The following is a 24523-nucleotide window of genomic DNA, read 5'->3' as shown; positions in this document are numbered from 1 at the left end:
AATAAGGAAGTGATAACGATTGAAAAGAGCAAAACTCCAATACAAAGAAATTGAGTCATCTGGCGTGAGCTATATTTTAAATATTACATAGTATCTGTCTTGAAATGAAAGTATATATGAATCAGAATCTTAAAAATCTTTCTGGGCAAGATAACATTTTATATTTCAACAAGTGTGTTGGCTGAAAAGTACCTCAACATTTTTTTTAGTTTTCAATACTGAATTGACCAACAAGTAATTAAAAAGATAAGTAAACTCCTGAAACCAAAATTCAACTATGATAGGGAAAGAAAAATAGATTCCAGAATCAGGACTAATGATATGATGACAGAATCAGTAGCAATAAGGAATGAGCAAAATAAATAAATAGGAGAAATGGAATGAGGAAAAAATATATATATATTAAGAAAAACTAGGCAGGGGCTTCCCTGGTTGTGCAGGGGTTAAGAATCCACCTGCCAATGCAGGGGACACGTGTTCGAGCCCTGGTCTGGGAAGATCCCATATGCCGCAGAGCAACAAAGCCCGTGCGCCACAACTACTGAGCATGCGCTCTAGAGCCCACGAGCCACAACTACTGAGCCCACCTGAAGCCCACGCGCCTAGATCCTGTGCTCTGCAACAAGAGAAGCCACCGCAAGGAGAAGCCTGCGCACCGCAGTGAAGAGTAGCCCCTGCTCGCTGCAACTAGAGAAAGCCCACGCACAGCAACAAAGACCCAATGCAGCCCAAAATAAATAAATTTATTAAAAAGAAAAAGAAAAAATAGGCAATCGATGATTTGGAAAACAAAACTATTGGAGAAAGCTGGAATCAAAGGTGAGAAGGAGAAACAGCCAGTTTAAGACAGGGAAAAATGATGTAAAAATTCAATATTAGTTCCAGAATGAAAATATTAAGAACAGAGGTAAATAGAATGTGGAATATTTAGAAAAAGAAAAAGGTGGACATGGGAATAAAGCAAAAGAAATAACAGTTGGGGAAGGAATAAGGAGAAATAGAAAATAATGACTCTCAAACCATTATCAATAATGAGCAAAACAAGCTGGGCACAAGTCTTCAGGTGTATCTAGGTTTCCTTACCAAAAACCCGAGACAGTAGCTGAAGACTTCAGCATGGATCTGGAGGTCTCCACAAGTCCTGTCTTGACCACAGTCAAGTATGTTTAGGAAATTTGCTGAGCACCTCCTCTTTCCTCTCTCTCTTCGTTTCTGATGATAAATGAAACCCAACACTTTTGACAACTATCTGACTCCACAGAAAGAGTTTCAAAGTGAGTCATTTCTAAATGTTTCATGTAAGAAAAGTAAGAAAAACAGAAGTGGGAGAGCATGGTTCTCAAAAATTTTCTGCAGGACACAGAGTATGCTTAGAGAGAGAGTACTTTTTACATCAGCTTCCCACTTTATAGGTTTTTGGATTTGCTTTGTTTTGGAAATGCACAAAAATGATCCTATGGTATGTGAGACTGGGGGTGGGGAGTAACTGGGGGGAATGACCTGCACAACCCCATGTAATGAATTTCAAGTAATATCTCTTATATGCTTAATATGTGTCAAAGAAGTTTGTCGTGCAAAAATCAGATGAATTAAACTATGTTCTAATCTCTAGAGATTCACAGTCTGGTGAGAGTATGTACCCATACAACAACAACAAAAAACACCTGTAATACAATTCAGACTATAATGATAGAAATAGCAGTAGAAGTAAAAGAGTAGAAAATAACATGTAGGGGTGTATTTAGCCTGGGGCAATCTAGGAAAGTCTTAAGGTAGAAATAAGGTCTGGGCAGGTTCTTCAAGAATTATGGGACTTCTCTAGAAAGAGGTGACAAGCTGTTTACTTTTACTATCTTTATTATTATTATTTTTTGGGCCATTTCAGGGCATGTGGGAATCTTAGTTCCCCGACCAGGGATTGAACCCCTACCCCCTGCAGTGGAAGTGCAGAGTCTTAACCACTGGACCACCAGGGAAGTCCCCACATCACACTTTTTAAATTAGTCTATATTATACCATTTAGTCAATTATTCCCCTTTTCATGGATATTCTGTTTTTATCAAATTTTAAAACAGTTATAAACAATGTTTCAATGAGTACTCTTGCATTCTACATATCTATGAAAATTTCTGTAGAATAGTTTCCTAGGACTGTAATTGTTAAATCTATGTATGTGAATTTACATTTTTGAAAGGTATGGCATTTCCCACTAAAGAGACTCCACCAATTTACACTTCCATCAACGGTGGCGAGGGTATCTATTCCATTTGCAAAAGGTAAGGTCTTTATCATTAAGTTCAGTATCATAAACAAGTACTCTGCTCTTAATATAGACATTATACTTTGCACTGTAGGAGATGCAGAAGCAATGAAAGATGTAAATATACAATTATAATTGAGTAAGGGCTGCTAGCAGGGTAGTCCTGGGAACATGGAAGAGGGAAAGACATTCTCACTGAAACAAACATGAAGATAATGCACTGAAGAGATAACACTTGAGCTGGGCTTTAAGGCTGGGTAGAAATTTGACAGACACTAATAGTGCTATAAAATAATTTATCTGTCTCTCTGCCCTACTAGACCAAGAGTTTGTGCCTATCTCCAGAGCCTACTACCATGCCTGGAATAATACATGTCTGGGGCACCAATGAATGAATGAATGAAAGTTTGGTTGAAAAGGATGTTGGCTTTTGAATATAATTCAAAGAATTAATTTGAGTCTTTAAAGTTGTTTCTGGTGTGGATCCAGTTTTACTGATGCCTCTTTCTCTAAAGATTATACAGCAATTAAAACCAGTTGGAGAACTTCCAGCTGTATTACTTGGATTTTCAGATCAGGAAGGAAATTACTGAAAACACCTTGTGAATAGGGCTCCTATTTCTAGATGGCTTCTGTCGCTTCTTATAAAGTACTAGTTTTATGGTGTAATGTGGAAAACTTGGGGGGAATTTATGTGATTCTCTTCTGTTTTGTTCCTTTTTAATATCTAATTACAAGTTTCTAAGCAGAGATCAAATGCTTTGGCAAGAGTGAAATTTTGAATATATGTTGCAAACACAGCCATATTAAAACATGTTATGAGTCACTGATTAATTCTACATTTTCAATGATGGAAATCTGTAGTCATTTGGCCGAAATAAAAATTTTAGAATTGTATAATCTCTAGCCTGCTCTGTCTGAGAGAATTAAAAATAAACATATGACAAAGTTTCTGTCCTTAAGGACTTTGACGAAAAATGATTAGATTCATTATTAGACCAAGTATAAATATACTCTAAGTGAAAAAATAACCAAATGCCAAAAACTATGGATGACATAGACCAATGCTACGGCTAGTTAGCAAAGGACAAATCTGATGAACCTGGTGGAGGTTAGAATTAGCTGGGAAATTTTCATGGAAGAACATTCTTGTGAAAACTGCTCTAGATTAGGAATCTGAGTTCTAGTTTTAATCATAACTAAATACTTGACCTTGGGCTGGATGCTTGACCTAGAATTTTTTTCTTAGATGTAAAATTAAAGGGTTGGCTTGCGTGATCTTTAAGGTTTCTTTTACATCTAACAATCTATAATTCTCCCATTTCAAGTAGGGGGAAAACACACATTAAGGTGGAGGGAAGCCCAGCGTGAGTGAACGACACAGGTAAAGTGGTCTGGCTGGAGTAAAAAGCACACAGGGAGCAATAGAAGATGCGTAGAGCCTGAGCTTGAATCCCAGCTCTGCCACTAATTGTGTGGCTGCACAGGAATTTTTCAGACTCTGTGTTTTCATTTCCTCACCTGCAAAACAGGGATTGTGTCAGGTTTTATTTATTGATACTCAGGCCCATTCCCATTCTTCCTTATTATTTCTCTAAGTGAAGCCTGGGTACTGCATTTCCGAGACTGCCTCTCAGGCAGGGTCTGCCTAGGCTCTGCCAGAGGGGCATGTTCATGTGCTCTTGGAAAGTGAAGAGAAAAGGGAATCATTGCATTTGATTCTTTTTCTTGAGATTAATTTTTATTGGAGTATGGTTGATATACAATATTGTGTTCATTTCTGCTGTACAGCAAAGTGAATCAGTTCTACATATACATGTATTCACTCTTCTTTAGATTCTTTTCCCCTAGAGGCCATTACAGAGTATTGAGTAGAGTTCATTGTGCTATACAGTAGGTCCTTATTAGTTATCTATTTTATATATAGCAGTGTACGTATGTCCACCCCAATCCCCCAATTTATCCCTCCCCACCCTTTCCCCCTGGTAACCATAAGTTTGTTTTCTACATCTGTGACTCTATTTCTGTTTTGTAAATAGGTTCACTTGTACCATTTTTTTAGATTCCACATATAAGTGATATCATATGATATTTGTCTTTCTCTGTTTGACTTACTTCACTCAGTATGACAATATCGAGGTCCATCCATGTCTCTTCAAATGGCCTCATGTCATTCTTTTTTATGGCTGAGTAACACTCCATTGTATATATGTACCACATCTTCTTTATCCATTCCTCCGTTGATGGATGTTTAGTTTGTGCAGAGTTCGCAAATATGTTTTAAAAATAAAAGAACAAAACCATAAAATAGAATAAACATTAAAAATATTAAAATATAAAAGAGACAGATTGAAAGGGGGATCATTTATTTTCTGGCTCCTTCAGCAGCAGACCACTCTGGTGGGTTTCTGTAACACAGATGGCAGGTGTGACCTTGGCAGCTGCGGGCAACTGTGGGCTCTGGCAGGATTACTGGTTTCAGCAGCAGCTACAGCCCTGTGAGTATTTCTCTTCCCATTTTAGGGAAGTACCTTCCTGAAGTTATATTATCTTCTCCCCCTTTATTCCTCTAGTCCTTCCAACACTTTTGCAACCAAGTCCTTGTATTAAATACCTTGTTTGAAATACCTACAATGGTTTCTGTTTTCCTGGCTGGGCAATGACTGTCGGGGAATATTCACTGTACCTACTCTATAGGACTGCTAGGAGTAAATAAATTAATACATGCAAAGCACTTAAGACACTGCTGGCACATAAGCATTCAATAAATGTTAGCAGTTACTAGGTCAAAAAACTAATGTGGCTTCCAGTTGCCTATCATATCAAAACTATTCTCCCATCTTGGACTCTTAGAAAATAATTTACAGAATGTTCCCTTTACATTGTTAAGTTACATCCTTTCTGTCGAATCAAATTCTAACCCACAGCCCTCAGGGATGTAGATCTGACACACTCTCTACTCCCTATAGTATAGCTGCCTAATTACGCACATAGTTATAATAAAACAAGGAGCACAAACTGAAGAACAAAGTCACCCAGAAATTAAAGTAATTCAGTCGAAAGGTAAATAAAATAAAACAAACAAAAAACTGTTAATCCAACCATAATAACAAATATCTGATGAACTGATGCCTGGATCTTGAAAGAATCCAGCCAAATTTGGCATGATGAATCATTCAAATCTGAGTGGTTTAAAGAAAATTTAGCAAACTTTGTTTCTTGTATTGATTTATTGATGATTGATTTTCTAGTATAATAGGTATCCACGGCAGTCAGCCAAGGAAGGGAGATTGAAGGGGAAGTAAACTGAGTGTTTCATGAACACCCTTTGTGACTTTAGTTCCATGAAACCCAAAATGGACCAGGGACTAGGTTTCAGTTTGTGTTTATCTGATCTAATAAGAAGGCATAAGAAAATTTTGTAGGGGGGACAGAATTCAAGATTATCGAGGGGTAGATGGCTCTCATAAATGTTTTAAGTGTAGATAAATTTTTGAGTAAATTTTGATGGATTTTTTAGGTTAGCTATCCTATTTGTGCATTATTTAGAAAATGTCTTCTCCATTTCATTTATCCTTTGCCTTTTCTTCCCCGTTTCATTTCCACTAGAATGTGGGCAAAGAAAGTGGTGATACAAAATGATGTTGGGTTGAAAACCACCCAGTTTTTCCTTCTGTGCAGGGAAAACCACAGGTCTCCACCTCCCATGTGTCTCCTTTACTTTCACACAGAATACTTCACTTCTGACACTTGTGGTCACCAAATGTGTGTGTTTTTTCCCCCTACATCAAACAATTCTGCAACATCAGCTGGGTGTCCTACAATTTAACTCAATTCTGACACTATCTACCTGGAGATAGCATCACATCCCACAGGTTAAGGGCTGAGTTCCACAAGACTGCTCCCCACTTCAGATGCCAATTGCAAGTTGTAGATCCCCAGGTTACCCACAACTTCTCTCTGTCTTGGCTACAAATCAGAGGTTCCCATGACTTTCTTCCCCTTGGATTCGATTATTTGCTAGAGTGGCTCACAGACTCAGGGAAACATTTATTTAGGTTTACCAGTTTATTAAAGGATATGATAAAGGACACAGATGAACAGCCGGATGAAGAGCTACATAAGGCGAGATCTGGGAGGGTCCTGAGTGCAGGAGCTTCTGTCTCCAGTAGGGTTGGGGTGTGTCACCCTTTCTGTACATGGATGTGTTCACCAAACTGGAAGTTCTCTCAACCCCATGTTATTGCGATTTTTTTGGAGGCTTCATCACACAGGCAAGTTCAATTATTAACTTCATTTCCAGTCCTTCTCCCTTCTCAAGAGCATGGGGGGTGGGGCTGAAAATTCTAAGCTTCTAATCATGGCTTGGTCTCTCCCGAGCCCTTATCCAGGAGCCATCCAAGAGCCCACCCAGTCACCTCATTGGATCAAAAGACACTCCTATCACCAGGAAATTACAAGGGTTTCCCTTGTGTCAGAAACTGGGGTCAGTGACCAAATACTAGAACAAAAGATGCTCCTAATGCTCTTGTCACCTAGGAATTTACAAGGGCTTTAGGAGCCAGGGGCACAGATCAAGATATATATATTTCCTATTATAAATCACAGTAGCACGCATACTCATTTCAGGTGAAATGTTTTTTTCTACACTGGCCATATTTGTCAGTCATTTAGGGAAAAATGGTGTTAGAATGGTAACTCCATTTTAGTTATTATGTTCTTTGTTGTGCAGCTTCTGAAATTCTAAAACGGCATGTGTCTATGTTTATAATTACCTAAACAAACATGATCATTCTTGTTTCAAATATAAATTAATATTAATAATAGTGATAACTTACACGTTGAGGACATCTACCAGACACTGTGCTGAGTGCTTCATCGGCTGCATGTTATTTAACTCTAACGACACCCGAATGATGAGATAGGTACTAATATTAGTACCTCATTTTCAAAAAGGACACTGAGATGCAAAGAGGCTAATGAGTTATCCAAATTCACACCACTATGTAAATGGCAGACTTAGAACCAGACAGCTGGCCTCCAGAGCCTATGCTCTTAGCCACCATGCTGCCCTGTGAATTTTAATCCGGTCTACTGTCTCCATGTTCGTGGAAGTTATGTTCTATAATGTCACCAGGAACACTGGATTAGCAGACACTGGACCACGCTAGGGGATGTATGGGGTTGAGTTCTGCCAGCCTCTGGTCACTGCATTTTGGTCAAATGATCAAATTTTTTTGCCCTCTGCACCCCTGTTGCTGCGATCTCCTCCGTGGCTCTGAAGCTTGCCCCCGCCCCGCCCCACCGTCTCTGCCAGTTGAGGGGCTTCCTAGTGTGTGGAAACTTTTCCTCCTTCACAGCTCCCTCCCAGAGGTCCAGGTCCCATCCCTATTCTTTTTCTCTGTTTTTTCTTTTTTCTTTTGCCCTACCCAGGTACATGGGGAGTTTCTTGCCTTTTAGGAGGTCTGAGGTCTTCTGCCAGTGTTCAGTGGGTGTTCTGTAGGAGCTGTTCCACATGTAGATGTATTTCTGATGTATTTGTGGGGAGGAAGGTGATCTCCACGTCTTACTCCTCCGCCATCTTGAAGGTCGTCCTGGGAAACCTTATTTTATATTGTTGATTCATTAACGTTGACCTCTCTGCCAACAGCCCTATAATTCATGCCCAAACAAGATGAACTAACACATATATAGCTCAGCCTTCTTGTGCTTATGGACACTATATAGCACTCCAGCACTATGCTTAGGGGTCATTTTGAACAGCAAAATCACCAACAAAAAGTACGAAAATGTGAAAAACTTGGCACTAGATAGGCTGTGTAAAGGATGCTTGTTTACAATAAGAGAGATGAAACAAGAAGGCAGAGCGCCACCTGGATTGACCTCAGCTGATGATGTACTTGTCTAGGTGACTCAAATTTTTTTGCCACCCTGTGCATGTTAGGGAGTGACTGTGAATGTTGCTTTGGGGGTTACAAATAAATTTAAGCAAATAGGCAAACTCACAGATATTGGAGTCCATGAATGAGGAGGATCTACTGTACTTGCTAAAAGTTGTATATTCTTTTTTTTTTTTTTTGGTACGCGGGTCTCTCACTGTTGTGGCCTCTCCCGTTGCGGAGCACGGGCTCCGGATGCGCAGGCTCAGCGGCCATGGCTCACGGGCCTAGCCGCTCCGCGGCATGTGGGATCCTCCCGGACCGGGGCACGAACCCGTGTCCCCTGCATCGGCAGGCAGACTCTCAATCACTGCGCCACCAGGGAAGCTCAAAAGTTGTATATTCTGTCCATTCACTGGATAGAGCTGTTAGGGCAGAATTGCATATTGGTTAAGGACCCGGGCCTGGAGACACATATCTATGTCTGTCACTTGTGACTGTGGACAATAATTACTTAATTTCACAGCAGGATAACAATAGTACATATCTGTTGTTAGGATTAATAATATAATGCACACAAGCATGCAGAACAGTACTTAGTACTTAATAAATGCTACTCTTTACTATAATTCAACCAATAGGCACAGGAATACTAATTACTCATGCAAACATTTAAATATAAGGTATAAGCAGCTGTTATGTTTGTATCAGAAATGTAAGGATTTCTCTCCTGACACTTAAATATTGGATGAGCAAGTCAATGAACTTTCTGTATCTCAGCAATTTTTTTTAATGAAAATGGGGATAATGCTACCTATGGGCAAGACTGTTGTGAAAAATGAATGAGATAGTGTATATGAAAACACTTTGTAATCTTAAAGCTGCTATGTAAATATCAGGTAATATTATTATAATTATTGTTATACAAAATGTTTATTGTTGAAATCAATAACTAAAAACTTAGTTGATTCACATAGCACCTGTTAAATCTTATTGCGAGGTATATAATCCATTTGAAAGAGTGTCTATAATAAATATGTACATTTTAAATAATAATAAAATGACTACCATGAGCTTACCATCCAGTTTTAGAAGTAGAATGCTACCCGTATCTCTGGAGCACCTCCTGTGCCCACCCTAATCACCTTCCTGAACCCCGCCTCCCAAGAATCCACAACTGGGAATTTTGTATTTATCATTTCCTTACATTTTAAATATGGCTTTTCCATTTAACTGGCTACCCCCAAACAATACAGTTTTAGATTTGTCTGTTTTTAAACATTGTCCAAATGGACAATTTTGTTTTATCTTTTGTTAAACTTACTTTTTTCTTCTCCTAAAATTAAGTTTTTGTGATCTATCCATGTTGTCCATAGCAAGTAGTTCATTCATGTTCACTATTTACACCATCCTGTTGAATGAATACAGCACAACTGATTTGTCCTAATGATGGACATGTATTTCCAATGTCTCACTGTTATAAATGATAAACAATGCTGCAGTGAATTCTTAACTATTGCACCACCAGAGAAGCCCTGTAGATCAGTCTTTTTAAGAATTTCATATAAATGGAGTCATACAGTATGTACTCTTTTGGGCCTGGCTTTTTGTTGTTGTTGTTGTTGGGTATAATGTTTTTGAGATCTATCCATGTGATTGTGGGTGTCAGTAGTTCAATTTTTAAAATTGCTACCCCTGAGTGTTAGTATTTGATCCTCTTTATTCCTATTCTATTTATTTTATTACTATTGTACGTCAATATGACACTATTACAGGGATGCACCACAATTTGTTTACCCATTCACCTGCTGATAGACATTTAGTGTTGTTTCTAGTTTTTGACCACTGTAAAAAAAACACTGCTCTGAATATTTGCATATATGTCTTTTTGTGAACATATGTTTTAGTTTCTCTTGGGTAAATATTTCAGAGTAAAATGCTGGGTCATGTGATAAATGATATATTTAACTTTTAAGAAAATACAAAACTATGTTTTCCAAAATGGTTGTGCCATTTTAACTCCCCACTACCAATGTATGAAAGTTGCTCTGTATTTTTGCTCCATATTCTTGCCAGCACTTTTTGCTGTCGTCAAGTTTTCTTTTAAGCCATTATATTAGGTGTGTTGTGTTATCTCATTGTAGTTTCATATATATATTTATTTCTTGTAACATCTTTTTCTGGTTTTGGTATCAAGGTAATATTGTCTTATAAAAATTAGTTGGAGGGGCTTCCCTGGTGGCACAGTGGTTGAGAGTCCGCCTGCCGATGCAGGGGACACGGGTTCGTGCCCCGGTCCGGGAAGATCCCACATGCCGCGGAGTGGCTGGGCCCGTGAGCCATGGCTGCTGAGCCTGCGCGTCCAGAGCCTGTGCTCCGCAACAAGAGAGGCCACAACAGTGAAAGGCCCGCGTACCGCAAAAAAAAAAAAAAAAAAAAAAAAAGTTGGAAAGTGTCTTATCTCTTCTTTGTTTTTAGAGCATTTGTATGGGATTTACATTATTTCTTCCTAAAATGTTTGATCAATGATGAAACATTTTGGGCATGGAGGTTTGTTTTTTTGTGGGAAGGTTTTTAGTTATAAATTCAAATTCTTTAACAGGTACAGGGCTATTCAAATTTTCTCTCTCTTCTTGAATTATTTTTGGTAAATTGTGTACATCCATTACCACTTAAGTTATTAAATTTGTTGGCATAAAGCTGTTAATAATATAGAGATGTGGAAGTTCATGTTTCATTTTATAATTTCATATTCTCTGAATTTTTTGTAAAGTTCATGTAGGGTCCTTACATTGGGGGGATTTGGGGAAATGGCCAAGTTAATAAGTTAAATGATTGGACTTAAGCAGAAATCTTTTATTATTCAACAATTATTACTGCCTACTATGTGAAGGGCAATGTGCTGGGTGCTGAAAAAGCAAAGTTCTTGCCTTTATAGAGCTGATGGTTTAGTGGGAGATATTTGAAGAATAATAACACGTTAGATACAATGAAAAGGTATAACAGAAGCAAGTGGAAGCATCAGAGAAAGTTCATCTAAAGGACCTGGCAAAGTCACAGGAGGAGGTACAATTTGAGCTGATATGTGACCATATTAGTTGGCCAAATTAACAAGCTAGGGGAGAGTGTTTAAGACAGAAGGTTTAATGCATGCAAAGATATGAAGAATATGAAGAACATGGACAACTCAGGAAACCTTAAGTAGTTGAGGATTACTGAAATTTTAAGTGAATGTCTGCTTTAAAAAAAAATCTTGGATCTCTTTTATGGCCTTAATATCTATATACTTATACTTATTTATTTACTATATATATTATACACACACACACCTCAAAACATCCTATAGTAATGTATGCCATTACCCATTTTCTGATAGACATTCATGCTGTTTCCATTTTTCACTATTACAAACAATGCTGTAATAAACATTATTGTACATACCTTTTTGCACACATTAAAAACTTCTCTAAAATAGCTATTTGTGGATTTGCTACATTGAAGGTTACCTACAATATTCTGATCAATTCTAAATTTACCTTCAGAAATGCTGTACGAAATTACCTTCCTGCTCACAGTGTACGAGAGTAGCTGATTCCCCACCTCCTCATAAGGGCTAGATATTATGATTCTCTTTGAATTTTAAGATATCACTTTGCTACGCAGGGTAGACAAATTAGAGACAGGTTTCCAACCAGTCAACATAATGAAGTGGTGAAGATCACCGCTGTTGTAGTCAGACAGCCTTGAGTTGGTATCTCGGTTTTCCATTTGCTGTCTGTGCTACTTAAATCAATTAAGTGATGGAATGGTGGCAAGTTTACCTTTGGAGTGTACGAGGCATGTGTTTATGGAGACAGTAGAATCTATCATTATAATAAGACTGGGAGCAAATATTGGCTATTAAATAGTTCATGGTGCTTTCCCAATGGGTCAGGAATGAGTTGATCCCATTTACAGTTTAACACGGGCAAAATTTCCAAAAAGATAACCAGAATGCACACTGAAAGTGTGGCAGACTATTTCAACAGGTGCCGTTCTCGAAACTGAGATAAAAAGGTGTTATAAAGCAATGGATCAGGCTGGGTGGCCATTTCTGAAGTTTGGACTCTGGAAGGTTAAAATCCACCACGCCTGTCTACGCCTGGGTCATACAGTTTTTGTAGGTATCCAATTTGGGAATACCGACGGGCGGATTCCCCTTTTCTGCTTGGAAACTACGGTTTCTAAGACACGTCTTAAAGTGACTCTTGGAAAAAAGAAACTCGCCCGAATTCTCGGAAGCCCGGCACCCTCCCAGAGCTCTGCGGGCCCTTGCCCGGAGCAAGATGGCGCTTTCCCTCCTCGCTTCTCGGGGATGGAGAGCTCCTTAACGAGAATCACTCACTTGGAGGCCACCCTTGCCCTTACCCAAGATGGTGAGTCGCGCAAACTCACCGTTTCCAGGTTTCAACATGGCTTCCCGGACCCGCGGCACCGGAGGTTAATCTCAGGAACCCAGTGGAACTCTCGCGGAAGTAGCGTAAACGGAAGTTGTTGCGTAACGCGATTCCCCGCCTCCACGTTCCGCCCCCGTGCTCACGCCGCGCCCCCGGCTGGGCGGTGAGCAGAGCCAAGATGGCGGCGGAGTTGGAGTACGAGTCTGTTCTGTGTGTGAAGCCCGACGTCAGCGTCTACCGGATTCCGCCCCGGGCCTCCAACCGCGGTTACAGGTACTAACCCCGAGGTACTGCGGCACGCGCGTACCCGGTTGGGGCTGACACTTTGCTCCTCAGTAGCACGCTGCCCGTCCCTACCACTGCCAACTCTGGGTTGTCACCTTGCTAGGCTCCCCACCTGGGTTGTTGTCACTCTGTCCTCCTGCTCTTCCCCCACTCTGGACTGCTGTCATCCTTGTTTCCGCCGCTTAAAAAAATGACCATCCTGCATCCTTCCACCCCTCCTCCCCCGGATCCCTCTGGGTTACCCCTCTGCTCTCCATCCGTTTCCAGTCGTGTCTGCTCCATCGCCAGTCACCTTTCCTTCGCTCTTCCCTGCGTCCTTTAGCTTGTCACCCTCATCTTCCCCTCGCTGTCTGTCCCCGCCCCCCATTTCCAGTACCTCGTGCGTGTTTGTGGGTAATCATTGTGTCGTTGGCCCCTCTCTGGATGAGCTAATTTGTCTTTTGTGCTGTTCCGTCTTGTCACCAAATCTTATCATCCACCGTATGGTTTTTCCTTTCCGGTCTTTTGCCAGTGGGCAAAGGTTATGATCGTAAGTTTTCCAATGGTTGTCCACTCTGTCTCTTTTCAGTGTTTTCTTGGTGCTACTATAGTATTTTCAATCTTTCTTCCCTACCTCCTTCTCTCCACTTCGCCTATAGCTTTTACTTCCAGAGTTAACGCAGCATTTTCACTGGAGGGCTGACTAACCACCTTGTAATCCAATGACTGGGAGGGTCTGAGTATGCTGTAGGAAGTCACCAAGTCATGTAGTCCAAAGAGTTCACATGTAACTCACTGGATTGCATGTTAAAAAATATGAGTATGAGCCCTCGCAATTTTATAGCTGTATGATTTGAGAAAAATCTCTTAGCCTCTCCAAGCCTCAGTTTTCTCATCTGTAAAATAGAAAAAAAAAAAAGGTAATAAAACCCGCTCTAGCTACGTACCTTGTAGAAGTTTCTAGAGGGTTAAATGAAATCATATAATAAATGTGAAAAAGAATTTAAGATAAATTTCCTAAAAAGAATTTAGGAAAACAGTAAAGCAGTATATAAACATGAGATACTGTTTTGATTTCTCTCTCTGACTCACATCACCATCATGATTTTCCTCTTGGCATTTCTTACTACCTCGGCTGAAAAGTTATCCTCTCCCTGTGTCCAGTGTTTTGCCACCTTATCAGGGGTTCATTCATCATGAATCAGTATCTTTCTGCTTGCTGACCTGTGCACTAGACCCTGTGGGTTGTACCTTTTGGTAATTTCAAGCTTTCAATCAGACCCCAAATTGACCATGAATAAGACTCTACATGCTTTTTGATGGTAGTCACAGGTGCTAACATGTGTGCGTCAGTCGAGAGCTCTCCTTCTTTGGTGAGCCCTCCTTGACCCTCCATTCTGGCCTAGGTGTGCTCTTGGTGCTTCCATGGCACCTGAGCTTGTCTCTATCACAGAGCTCTTCCTTCTGCATTCTCATTGATTGTTTGGTCTCCCAGTTCTCCAGACGAGACTGTGAACAACTTGAGGTCTTTTTAAACTTTATATTCCTAGGGTCTAGCACAGTTTCTGGTACATAGTGGAGACTCCGTAAATGTTGACTGAAAGAAATTAGTAGATTACACTTAAATTAGCATTGATTGAACTGTGAAATAAGGTAAAATAGCTCATGACCTCCAACTTTACGCGTTGAGACTTCCTAAAGGATATGATACACGTTGAAGTGAGGTTCTGTTCTTTTTCTTCTACTGCAAGCTTTTTAAAAGCTTGAAGCTTCTCTCACCCGTCTGCTTTCTCTGTCTTCGCTTCTGGTTTATCCTTTATCCTTATGTCAATTAACTGCATTGAGCCATCAAAGCAATTTCTTAATTTTCCTCTTTTACCCTTTTTCTTGTTGTCATTCTGTGTTTTCCATGCTTATTATTGACATCTTATCCTACAAGAGGCTTTTTACATCAACCACTCTTAGTCAGTGAAGAGAGCAGAACTGAGTTTGAATTGTGATTCTCATTTATTTGCTGTGTTACCTTTGGCAAGTCACTTAACTCTTCTCAACTTTAGTTTCCCCATTTATAGAAATGGATATAATATTACTTATTTTGTGAGATCCTCTCAATTTTCACAAGAATGGGCATAATGCCTGGAACAGGTGCTTGATAAATATTACTTTTCTCCCTTTTTGTCTGTGTCCATTTTACATTATAAGCCTGATTTGTTCTCCAGGCTGCCATTAAAGGAAAAACGGGACTTTGTAGGAAGCAGGAGAAATGCTTTCTTTGAGTGACTAGTAAGATGAGAGGGAATGATTGACTTTGATTCACCTAGCATAAGCTGTTACTTCCCAGACTTGCACTGACCAGACTTACGGAATTTAGGTTGATGCAAAACTTATAAATGATTAGAAAATGGTTTCCCAAGCTATAAAACTTTTTAAAATTCATCATTACCCTCCTCCTCAGCTAAATCAGTATTAAACCCTATAGTGTGGTTTAATGTAATGAAAAGAATGCTGGACTTTGAAGTTAGGGATTGTTACTTAGTGTGTTATTTTCTATTTCTTCATTTAGAGAGAGGTGGTAGACTTTTCATGCCTATTCCATATGGCTGCTATAAGATTTATTGCCAAGGTAGATGAAAATTTGTGAGGTTGGTTTAGAAGATCAGTAAAACCAAGAGTTCCTCAGGCTAGGTCAGGGGAGTGGGAGAGGAGGTAAGGCTCAGGGCTGAGGGATACTGCTGCCATGAGTATCCATTCATTTACTGAGGATTTGTTAAATATTGTCCACCAGACACACAAATAAGCTTAGGAACCTGTCCAAAGAAGCGTGTCTCGTAGGCTTGTTCCTAATATTTTCAGTAGCCCATTTACACTATGTCTAGCTCATGGCGGTATAGTGGAATAAGTAATGACTCATTAAAAAAATTTCATAGACAAGGACCTCTAGAGCTTGCTCTAGTCTGGATCAGATTCAGGTACTTGAGGGTCTTTGAGGCGGGACATCAAGAGAGAAGGGCGCGACAAAGATTTTATCTTGTAAATCCTATTCAGAACTTGTCCTAATTTAAATTTTCATTTCTTCCTTTCCACCATTTGCTTACCATCTTGTGAAAATTATTTTAATTCAGATATACTTTATTGTTACCTTCCTAACCTGCAAGTATTAGTCTTTAGGTTCTCAAGGGATGAGTTATTTTATTTTATTGTTTTTTAGGGATGAGTTATTAATAACTTTTATTTGCCCTCCCTTTTCCACACTGCTGGCAAAACAAACTCACAAATACAATGTTTTGTAAAATTGTTTCATGTTTAAATAATATCTTAGATTTCATTCAGATTCATTTATAACACAGAACATAAGGATTCAGTGTTTGTACTGTTTCCATGGACATTGTATCTCTAATCCACATGTCCTTCCTGAAGTCCAGATTCATATATTCAAACGCATACTCTGTATCTCCTCTTGAAAATCTGTAAGACATCTCAGACTCAGCATAGCCAGAACTGAACTCCTGATCTTTCTTCCCAGACTTGCTCTACTTGTAGCCTTCCTCATCTCAATTATTGGCAATTCCTCTGTTCAGGCTAAAAACCTTGGAGGCATCCTTGATTTTATCTTTGATGTCTGTCTTTCCCTTCTACCTCAAATCCATTCCATTAGAAAATCCTGCTTCCTTACTTTAAGTATATCCACAGTCTAGCCACTTCTGCTCCTTTCTCTTCCTAGTCACCATTGTGACTCTCCTAGATTAGCACAGTAGTCTCTTAACTAATCCCCCTGCTTCAGTGTTCATATTGCTGCATCTCTGCTATGATGGCAAAGTAGTCCTTTTAAATTAAAAGGGAGATCATGGATCATGTCACACCTCTTCTTTTTTTTTTTTTTTTTGGCGGTACGCGGGCCTCTCACTGCTGTGGCCTCTCCCGTTGCGGAGCACAGGCTCTGGACGTGCAGGCTCAGCGGCCATGGCTCACGGGCCCAGCCGCTCCGCGGCATGTGGGATCTTCCCAGACCGGGGCACGAACCCGTGTCCCCTGCATTGACAGGCGGACTCTCAACCACTGCGCCACCAGGGAAGTCCCTTCCTTCACATCTTTGCTCGCATTTCACCTTGTTAATAAGGCCTGCCTTATTAACCTTGACCACCCTTTTGAATGCTGCAACCTGTTCATTCTCCCACGACCCTCCCAATCTCCCTTTTCTGCCTCTGCATTTTCTTTTCTTTCTTTCTTTTTTTTTTTTTTTTGCGGTACGCGGGCCTCTCACTGTTGTGGCCTCTCCCGTTGCGGAGCACAGGCTCCGGACGCACAGGCTCAGCGGCCATGGCTCACGGGCCCAGCCGCTCCGTGGCATGTGGGATCCTCCTGGACCGGGGCACGAACCCGTGTCCCCTGCATCGGCAGGCGAACTCTCAACCACTGCGCCACAAGGGAAGCCCTGCATTTTCTTTTTACCGTAGCAGTTATCACCTTCTGAGTTGTTAATTATTTTACTTATTTATTGCTTCTTTTTTATTATCTATCTTCTGTTAGAATGAAAGCTTCATGACGGCTTTAAATTTGGTTCCCTCTTGTATCCCAAGTACCTAGAACAGTACCTGCAACTTAATATACACTCTGTAAATATTGGTTGAATTCAGTGAAAGGTAATATGTTTAGGGATTTGGGAGGCTTCTGTACCTAATATATTTCACTTAGTAGACCTTGTTGTTCCCTGATCAGCAAAACACTATTATATAAAATACCATCTACGGTACTATATAAAATAGTGTCATTGTGATAAATTTTTAAATTGCTTTTTTTTTTGTACTTTTTACTTTTATTGATGCTTTTTGGACTTAAGTAGTAACATTTCTTCTATTTGCTTTGGACTGTGTGTAACATGAGGCATCTGTATAGAGAGAATCATGAGTTAGTCTTTTGATTATTTAATACGTAGAAAGAGTAAGCAATTCAGAAGAGGGAAATAGAAATATGGCAAATGATTCTGCGTAGGTTTTTAGTGTATTAAAGACGTGGACCCGAGGCCTGAGGCTTCTCCATTTTCCTATCCTAGGGCATCTGACTGGAAATTAGATCAACCTGATTGGACTGGTCGTCTCCGAATCACTTCAAAAGGGAAGATTGCTTATATCAAACTTGAGGATAAAGTTTCAGGTAATCTGTGCTGGTGACTCTCTAACATATTAAGGATATTGGTTTGGTGTTCTTTTATAAATACCTTCAAATTGGGGACTGGCATGGAAATACTTGTTAATTGAGTTTTAAATTTTGCTTCCTTTGCTCAAAGAAGTCTTTTCCTTACCTGTCAGGGGAGCTCTTTGCTCAAGCACCAGTAGAACAATATCCTGGTATTGCTGTGGAGACAGTGACAGATTCCAGCCGCTACTTTGTAATCCGGATCCAGGATGGTACTGGTAAGGGATCAGGGATTTTGAATGGGTTGAGATTAGGAAAATAGTTAATGCACTTCAACAGAAGTGTGCCCCAATGCATTTATCTTACTTCAGTTTACTACATTTTTCCTCCCCTTTGTCCAGAGTTAACTCTAGTTGCTGAAGGAGAAGGATTAACATGTTTGTAATAGATATGAGCACAGGTTTCAAGATGTGGTTATTAAAAGTAGACGTAAATAAATCAAAATGTTTATCTAACCAAAGAATTGACACATATTGCCTGTTCATTGTTGTGGTGGTTTTTTGTGGGACTGTCTTACATCATCTGTGTTTATGGCAATCATCTTTTCTCCAATCAGAGGCTGGCAAATTTTTTCTGTAAATACACAGATAATAAATATTTTAGGTTTTGTGGGCCAAATGATCTCTTGCAACTACTCAGTTCTGTTGATGTAATGTGAACGCTGCCATGGGTGGTGTGTAAACAAACTGGTGTGCCTTTGTTCCAGTGGAACTTTATTTACAGGAACAAGCTCTGGCAGCATTTGGCCCATGGGCTGCATGCAGTTTGCTGATCCCTGGTCCAGGAGAAAATATTTCACATTCACAGATGTTATCTAGTTAGGGTAAATATGACATTGATATTTTCATTGGATAGAGTTTGCGCTAAGGGATACTTCCTGTTCTGAAGATTCCTGTCTTTTTCACAGGGCGTAGTGCTTTCATTGGCATTGGCTTCTCAGATCGGGGTGATGCCTTTGACTTTAATGTCTCTTTGCAAGATCACTTCAAGTGAGTGAAGCCTGTCTTTATTTACCATGTTAAATGTTTGGGGAGTACTGCTCCTCAGCTGAGTGGGCACTATCTCTTTTACCTCCTGGTTTCTTTACTTGGTAAACTAGTTCACGTGAATATAAATCTTCCCATTCACTCTGTTTTCTTACATTATATTTGTATCTATTCTATCCTTTCCTTATAGCTAGAATATGTTTTTAATCCCTTGTACAGTGGTTTGAGATGGGGCTTTTGTTTATGCCTCTGGGGAATTTGCCCTTGCTTTTAGGTGGCTGAGGGAGGCATAACAGTAGCAGCAGGGCTGTCTGTGAGCTATGTGGGGAGTTATGTGCCAGTGTTGTTACTCCATGTAGCTGACATGTTTTGTGCCTGTTGCAGTATTTCTTCAGCCCGTTCGATTTTGGCTCAGCTGTGGTAGACAGCACCGTGCACACTGTCGGCTTCCTACCTCAAGGGCAGGCTTTTCTGCCTTAGGACTTCCTGAAATTGTGGAAGGCTACCCAGTTAGCAAGGGGGGCAACCTGGAAGGACTGAGGGATTAACACCCCCTCAGGGGCCGCCCTCAACCGTGGGGGATGGGAATTGGTGGCTGAGTGCCCTCTTTTGGAGGGACAAGTTTAATATGCATTTTGAATGGTTCCTCAGCGGTATTGAACCCCAGTTGCCCTCTCTTGGCTTTTCTTCCTTTCCTTTCTCACATCTCATGTTCCCTTACTCTACTTTCTGGAATCATGTTTCACATAAATTAGCTACACTCAAATTTGTGTGTCAGACTCCGCTTTCAGGGAATCCCAATTAAAATAACTTACTCTTTTACTGAAGGTGGGTAAAGCAGGAATCTGAGATTTCCAAAGAATCTCAGGAAATGGATAATCGTCCCAAGTTGGATCTGGGCTTCAAGGAGGGGCAGACCATCAAGTTGAGTATTGGGGTGAGTATGGTTCCCCCCACCCCTCCTTGTATTTCCATAAGCCTGTGACTTATTCTTTTTCTTTCTCTCACTCTGCTGCTTTTTTTTCTTTTGTAGAACATCACAACCAAGAAAGGAGGTGCTTCTAGGCCCAAGACTACAGCGGCTGGGGGCCTAAGCTTACTCCCACCCCCGCCTGGAGGCAGAGTCACAATTCCCCCACCGTCCTCCTCAGTTGCCATCAGCAATCATGTCACTCCACCGCCCGTACCAAAATCCAGTCATGGAGGTACTGATGCAGGTAACTGTCTCTAGCACTTCAACCTTGAGAAATCATATCTTAGGGTTTAACTGGGTAACACCTGTTTGCCAAGGAGAGTGTTGATGGTTTTGCTGTTAAATGGCACTTGACACTGACAAGGTGATTCTGGAAACCTCTAGCAAGGCATTGAAGATTTTTAGTGAGCTGAGAGTCATGGTTCTGGGTGGTTCTTTGGCCGAAAATGAGTAGAAATTGAGAAGACTGTTTCCTTCATTGTACCTTGGTGAAAGAGATGCTAGTGGGCCTGAGAGTCAGATGGGACAAGATTTTGGTCATGGCTCTGCTACTTTTTATCTGAATGTGTTGGCTAACATTATTTAATTTCTCTGAGTCTCAGTATCCTTACCTGTAAAATGGAGATGTAAAACTACCCTAAGACTGTGAGGGTGAAATGATGTGGTGGCACCTAGCCCAGTTCTTGGAATATAGTAGCCACTCAGTGAATGTCACTTCTTAATCCGTTTCATTTCTTCACAAGGGCCATGAGAGGAAATGAGACGACATCTGTGTTTATAAGTACATTTTCGTTTTTCTTTACTGTCTGGTGGGAAAAAAGAATAGATATAGTTACTTCCATTTAAAGGATGACAAATTAGAACTTGGGAAGGAATTTTCCTAAGATTAGAGAACCTAGTATTAGAATCTGGGAGTTTTAAGTTATATCATTAATTAGTTAATTATAATTTAATACAATTTAAGTTTTAAATTATATCATTAATCATTTGTAATTGATTGCTAAGAGCAAACCTTCTCCTTCTGGAATTTTTGAGGTAAAAGTGGTTACAGGCTACTTCTTTTGGTAAGTGTTGCCAGAAGGCACTAAGGATAGTATCTAAGGTTTATTTATTTTTATTTTTTAAAATTAAATTTGGTAATTGTAGATTCACATGCAGTTGTAAAAAATAATACAAAGGAATCCCACATACCCTTTACCCAGTTACCCTCAACATTTTGCAAAATTGACACCATCTCCTCATCTTACTTAGATTTCGTCTGTTTTTTTTTTTTTTTTTGGCTGCATTGGGTCTTTGTCGCTGTGCACGGGCTTTCTCCAGTTGCGGCGAGTGGGGGCCACTCCTCATTGCAATGTGTGGGCTTCTCATTGCGGTGCCCTCTCTTGTTGCGGAGCATGGGCTCTAGGCACGCAGGTTTCAGTAGTTGTGGCTTGCAGGCTCTAGAGTGCAGACTTAGCAGTTGTGGCGCACGGGCCTAGTTGCTCCGCGGCACGTGGGATCTTCCCGGACCAGGGCTCGAACCCATGTCTCCTGCATTGGCAGGTGGATTCTCAACCACTGCGCCACCAGGGAAGTCCAGATTTTGTCATTTTTACGTATTCTCATTTGTGTGTGCAGTTGACCCTTGAACAGTGCAGGGCTCAGGTGCACTGACCACTTCCTCCCTGCTCACCCGCGCCCCCCCCCCATGCAGTCAGAAATCTGTGTATAACTTCATAGTTGTCCCTCCGTATCTGCGGTTCCGAATCTGCAGATTCAGCCAACCACAGATCACGTCGTACTATAGTGAGTGTTCTTTGAAAAAAAATCCCTGCGTAAGTGGACTCATGCAGTTCAGACCCATGTGGTTCAAGGGTCGGCTGTAGTTCTGTGCAGTTTTATCATGTGTCGGTTCCTGGATCCACCACCGTGGTCAGGATACTGAACAGTTCCACCACGACAAGGATCCCTTGTGTCGCCCTTTATAGCCACACCTCTTTGCCTCTCCCCACGATCCCTAACCCTCAGCAATCAGTCACTAATCTGTTCTCCATCTCTAATTTTGTCACTTCAGGAATGTTACATAAATGGAATCATATAGTATATAACCTTTGGGATTGACCTTTCCCACTCAGGATGATTCCCTTGAGAGTCATCAAGTTGTATATATCAACAGTTTGTTCCTGTTTATTGCTGAGTAGTATTCCATGGTATGGATGTACCACAGTATGTTTAATCATCACCCATGGAAAAGCATCTGGGTCGTTTCCAGTTTTTGGCTGTTACAAACAAAGTCACTGTGAACATTTACGTATAGGTTTTTGTGAGAACATAAGTTTTTGTTTCTAAAATTTTTATTATGTTTCCCCTTTTCTTATTTCTTCTCTTACCTTGTATTCAGATATCCTTTTAGATTTGGATTCTCCTGCTCCTGTAACGACACCAGCACCAGCTCCAGTTTCTGCAAGCAATGACTTGTGGGGTGACTTTAGCACTGCATCCAGGTATTAGCATAGGGAAACCAGTGTACTCTCAACCAGGGTATCGATGATGTGTGTACAGTCAAATGAAGTCTCTGATCTGGGAAGGCAGGGCGTTTGTAGGTCATAGAGTCTTCAGCAGGAATTCTAGGTAAGCAGGTATAGGAGTGCTGGGGATGGTGGGTAGCAAAGCTGTAGCGTGAAGCTTGAGTGGAATATCTCAGGCCTTAATAAGAATTGCTGTGGAGTATAGTTTCAGGAACTCTGGGCAGAAATTTCTTACTGTTAGGGCTGGAGTCCCTATCCTAATATGCCTTTGGCTATCTCTCTGCTCTGTCTTGCAGCTCTGTTCCAAACCAGGCACCACAGCCATCCAACTGGGTCCAGTTCTGAGGAGCACGGCAGGATGTTAAGGACAGACTTGAAGAATCAAAATGACCTTGAGGGCACCCATCTGTGAGGGGAGCTCGGAACCCCTTCCCTCCCCAGAACCAAAATTACTGAACGGTTGTTTTCATAGCTTCTCCATTGCGTTCAGGCTGGTGTGTCACTCCCCGGTGTTGTTCCTTGCTGTACAGCCAAGAAAGTATTCTTATCTCCTGTTCACTGTCAGGGCAGGGGAATAGTGAGTCTTATGATACTTGTGGCTATTGCAGGGCTCTAAAGGCCAGGGTCTCTTTGGTGGGGAAATAACCTCCAACATCTGTAAAATTTTCTCCATCTTTAAATTCTTTAACTTCTTTCAGAATCATCTCATGACCCTTGTGTGCCTCTTTGTGAAGCTCTGTTTAGCAATTTCAGGGGAGACAAAACCCTCAGAACTTCCTTTTCCATTAACTGAAGACTCTAAAAATGGACAGACTGATCACAGTGTTTACAGATTCAGAATTTTGATAGGGGTAGGTGTGAAGAAAGACCTGTTTCCTGGGTCTCTGCTATATATCCTCCCTCAGGCTTGTCTTATTCAGTGAACATCCAGTGCTGGGTGCAGCCCCCTGACCCTCTAGTGCGTTTGCATGTGTCCTCCTGTGGCAAGAGGGTTGTGTTGGTGGCGCCCCACTCTCCTTTCGTTGACAGTGCAGCATCTCTGATCAGCGGGTGTCTCTTGGGTGAAGGAGGTTCAAGGGACTATGTTTCCCTACTTATTTTCTAGAGAAGCAGTTACTTTCTTGCAGCTCCATCTAGTTGCTGCATTTGAAGCACAGCGTTACTTTGTAATGGCCCCATTATTTGTCCTAAAGTTAAAGGGTTTAGAGTTTTTAACCTAATTTGTAGAGCAGAGAGGTTGAAAGGACTTAACTCTTGTTCAGTACCCACATTGCCTTGCTGCCTGGGTATCTGGCTCCTTTTCATACACAGTTATTTTTTCAGTCCACCAGCTCTTCAACAGAAAGCTGCTATTACATGTACCATCGTTTATGAAGCAAGCTGGAGAGCCATGACTTTAGCTGTGGTAGGTTTTGCCCAAACGCCGGCTGCAATACCCATCACCAGGAGTATCTCAGAAGCAAGTTGCCCCCCACCACTTCCCCTCTCTCTGCCCACCATTCCTTTTACAATGCTGTGAAGGGGTCCCGCTCTTAGATGAACTGGCACCAGCTATTTTGTCTGCTAAGGGGCAATTCTGAGAGTGAAACGGGAGGATCTCACTTCTTCCCTTAGCACCTATTTGGATGGTACCGTCTGGCTGAAGGGAGTCCTTATATATAGTTTCAAAATAGATTCTCTCTCTTGGATTTCCTTCTTGACTCTTTTTAACTTTGGGTCCATTTTTTTTTTTTTTTTTTCATTGCTTCCCGTTCCAGGCAGCTCTATTCTTGCAGAGCCATGACAGGACATTTAAAAATTCCAATAGAAAACACTAAAAAGAAAGCCTATAGAATCACTAGTGACTAACTGCTGGGAGCCTATTTTCTCAATCTTCCTCTATGTTGTGTTCTTTGTATTCTCAAGATGATAATATATTATGTATTTGAATTGCTGAAGAATTGAAAATGAAGTTTCAGATATATGTATATAGAGCATATGTATGCTGTATTGGTGCAATAATGGTAATTAAAAATACGGAAAGAG

At 40.8% G+C, this 24523-nt stretch overlaps 2 protein-coding genes and 1 pseudogene across 7 annotated transcripts in view; 2 read left to right on the top strand and 1 right to left on the bottom strand.

Moving 5' to 3' along the window:
* Positions 1 to 13562, bottom strand: part of C3AR1 (complement C3a receptor 1) — a 20101-nt gene extending 6539 nt beyond the window's left edge. The window contains exons 1-3 of one of the 6 annotated variants that reach the window (XM_067695634.1): positions 12574 to 13562; positions 8267 to 8564; positions 4376 to 7863 (exon numbers count right to left, since the gene is read on the bottom strand). Coding sequence is in view for 1 of the 6 variants with exons in the window: in XM_067695632.1 (XP_067551733.1) it covers positions 1084 to 1118 (35 nt within the window). In the remaining 5 variants the exon portion in view is untranslated. Of the gene's footprint in view, positions 1 to 1083; positions 1441 to 4375; positions 8565 to 12573 lie in introns of those variants that run through there. The other 5 variants (XM_067695635.1, XM_067695636.1, XM_067695633.1 and 2 more) reach the window with 5 other exon arrangements.
* LOC137202709 (uncharacterized) overlaps positions 470 to 24523 on the top strand; it is a 34364-nt pseudogene continuing 10310 nt past the window's right edge.
* Positions 12690 to 24523, top strand: NECAP1 (NECAP endocytosis associated 1). Its single transcript, XM_067695638.1, has 8 exons — positions 12690 to 12848; positions 17890 to 17990; positions 18146 to 18250; positions 18940 to 19021; positions 19847 to 19955; positions 20052 to 20235; positions 22372 to 22474; positions 22795 to 24523. Exons 1-8 carry the CDS (start codon positions 12754 to 12756, stop codon positions 22841 to 22843), a joined length of 828 nt encoding a protein of 275 aa, XP_067551739.1. The 5' UTR covers positions 12690 to 12753; the 3' UTR covers positions 22844 to 24523.

This window comes from Pseudorca crassidens, chromosome 11 (genome assembly GCF_039906515.1).
Source record: "Pseudorca crassidens isolate mPseCra1 chromosome 11, mPseCra1.hap1, whole genome shotgun sequence".
Taxonomy (NCBI): domain Eukaryota; kingdom Metazoa; phylum Chordata; class Mammalia; order Artiodactyla; family Delphinidae; genus Pseudorca; species Pseudorca crassidens.
The sequence above is the reverse complement of the archived record's forward strand: the minus strand, read 5'-3'. Positions and strand labels throughout refer to the sequence as shown.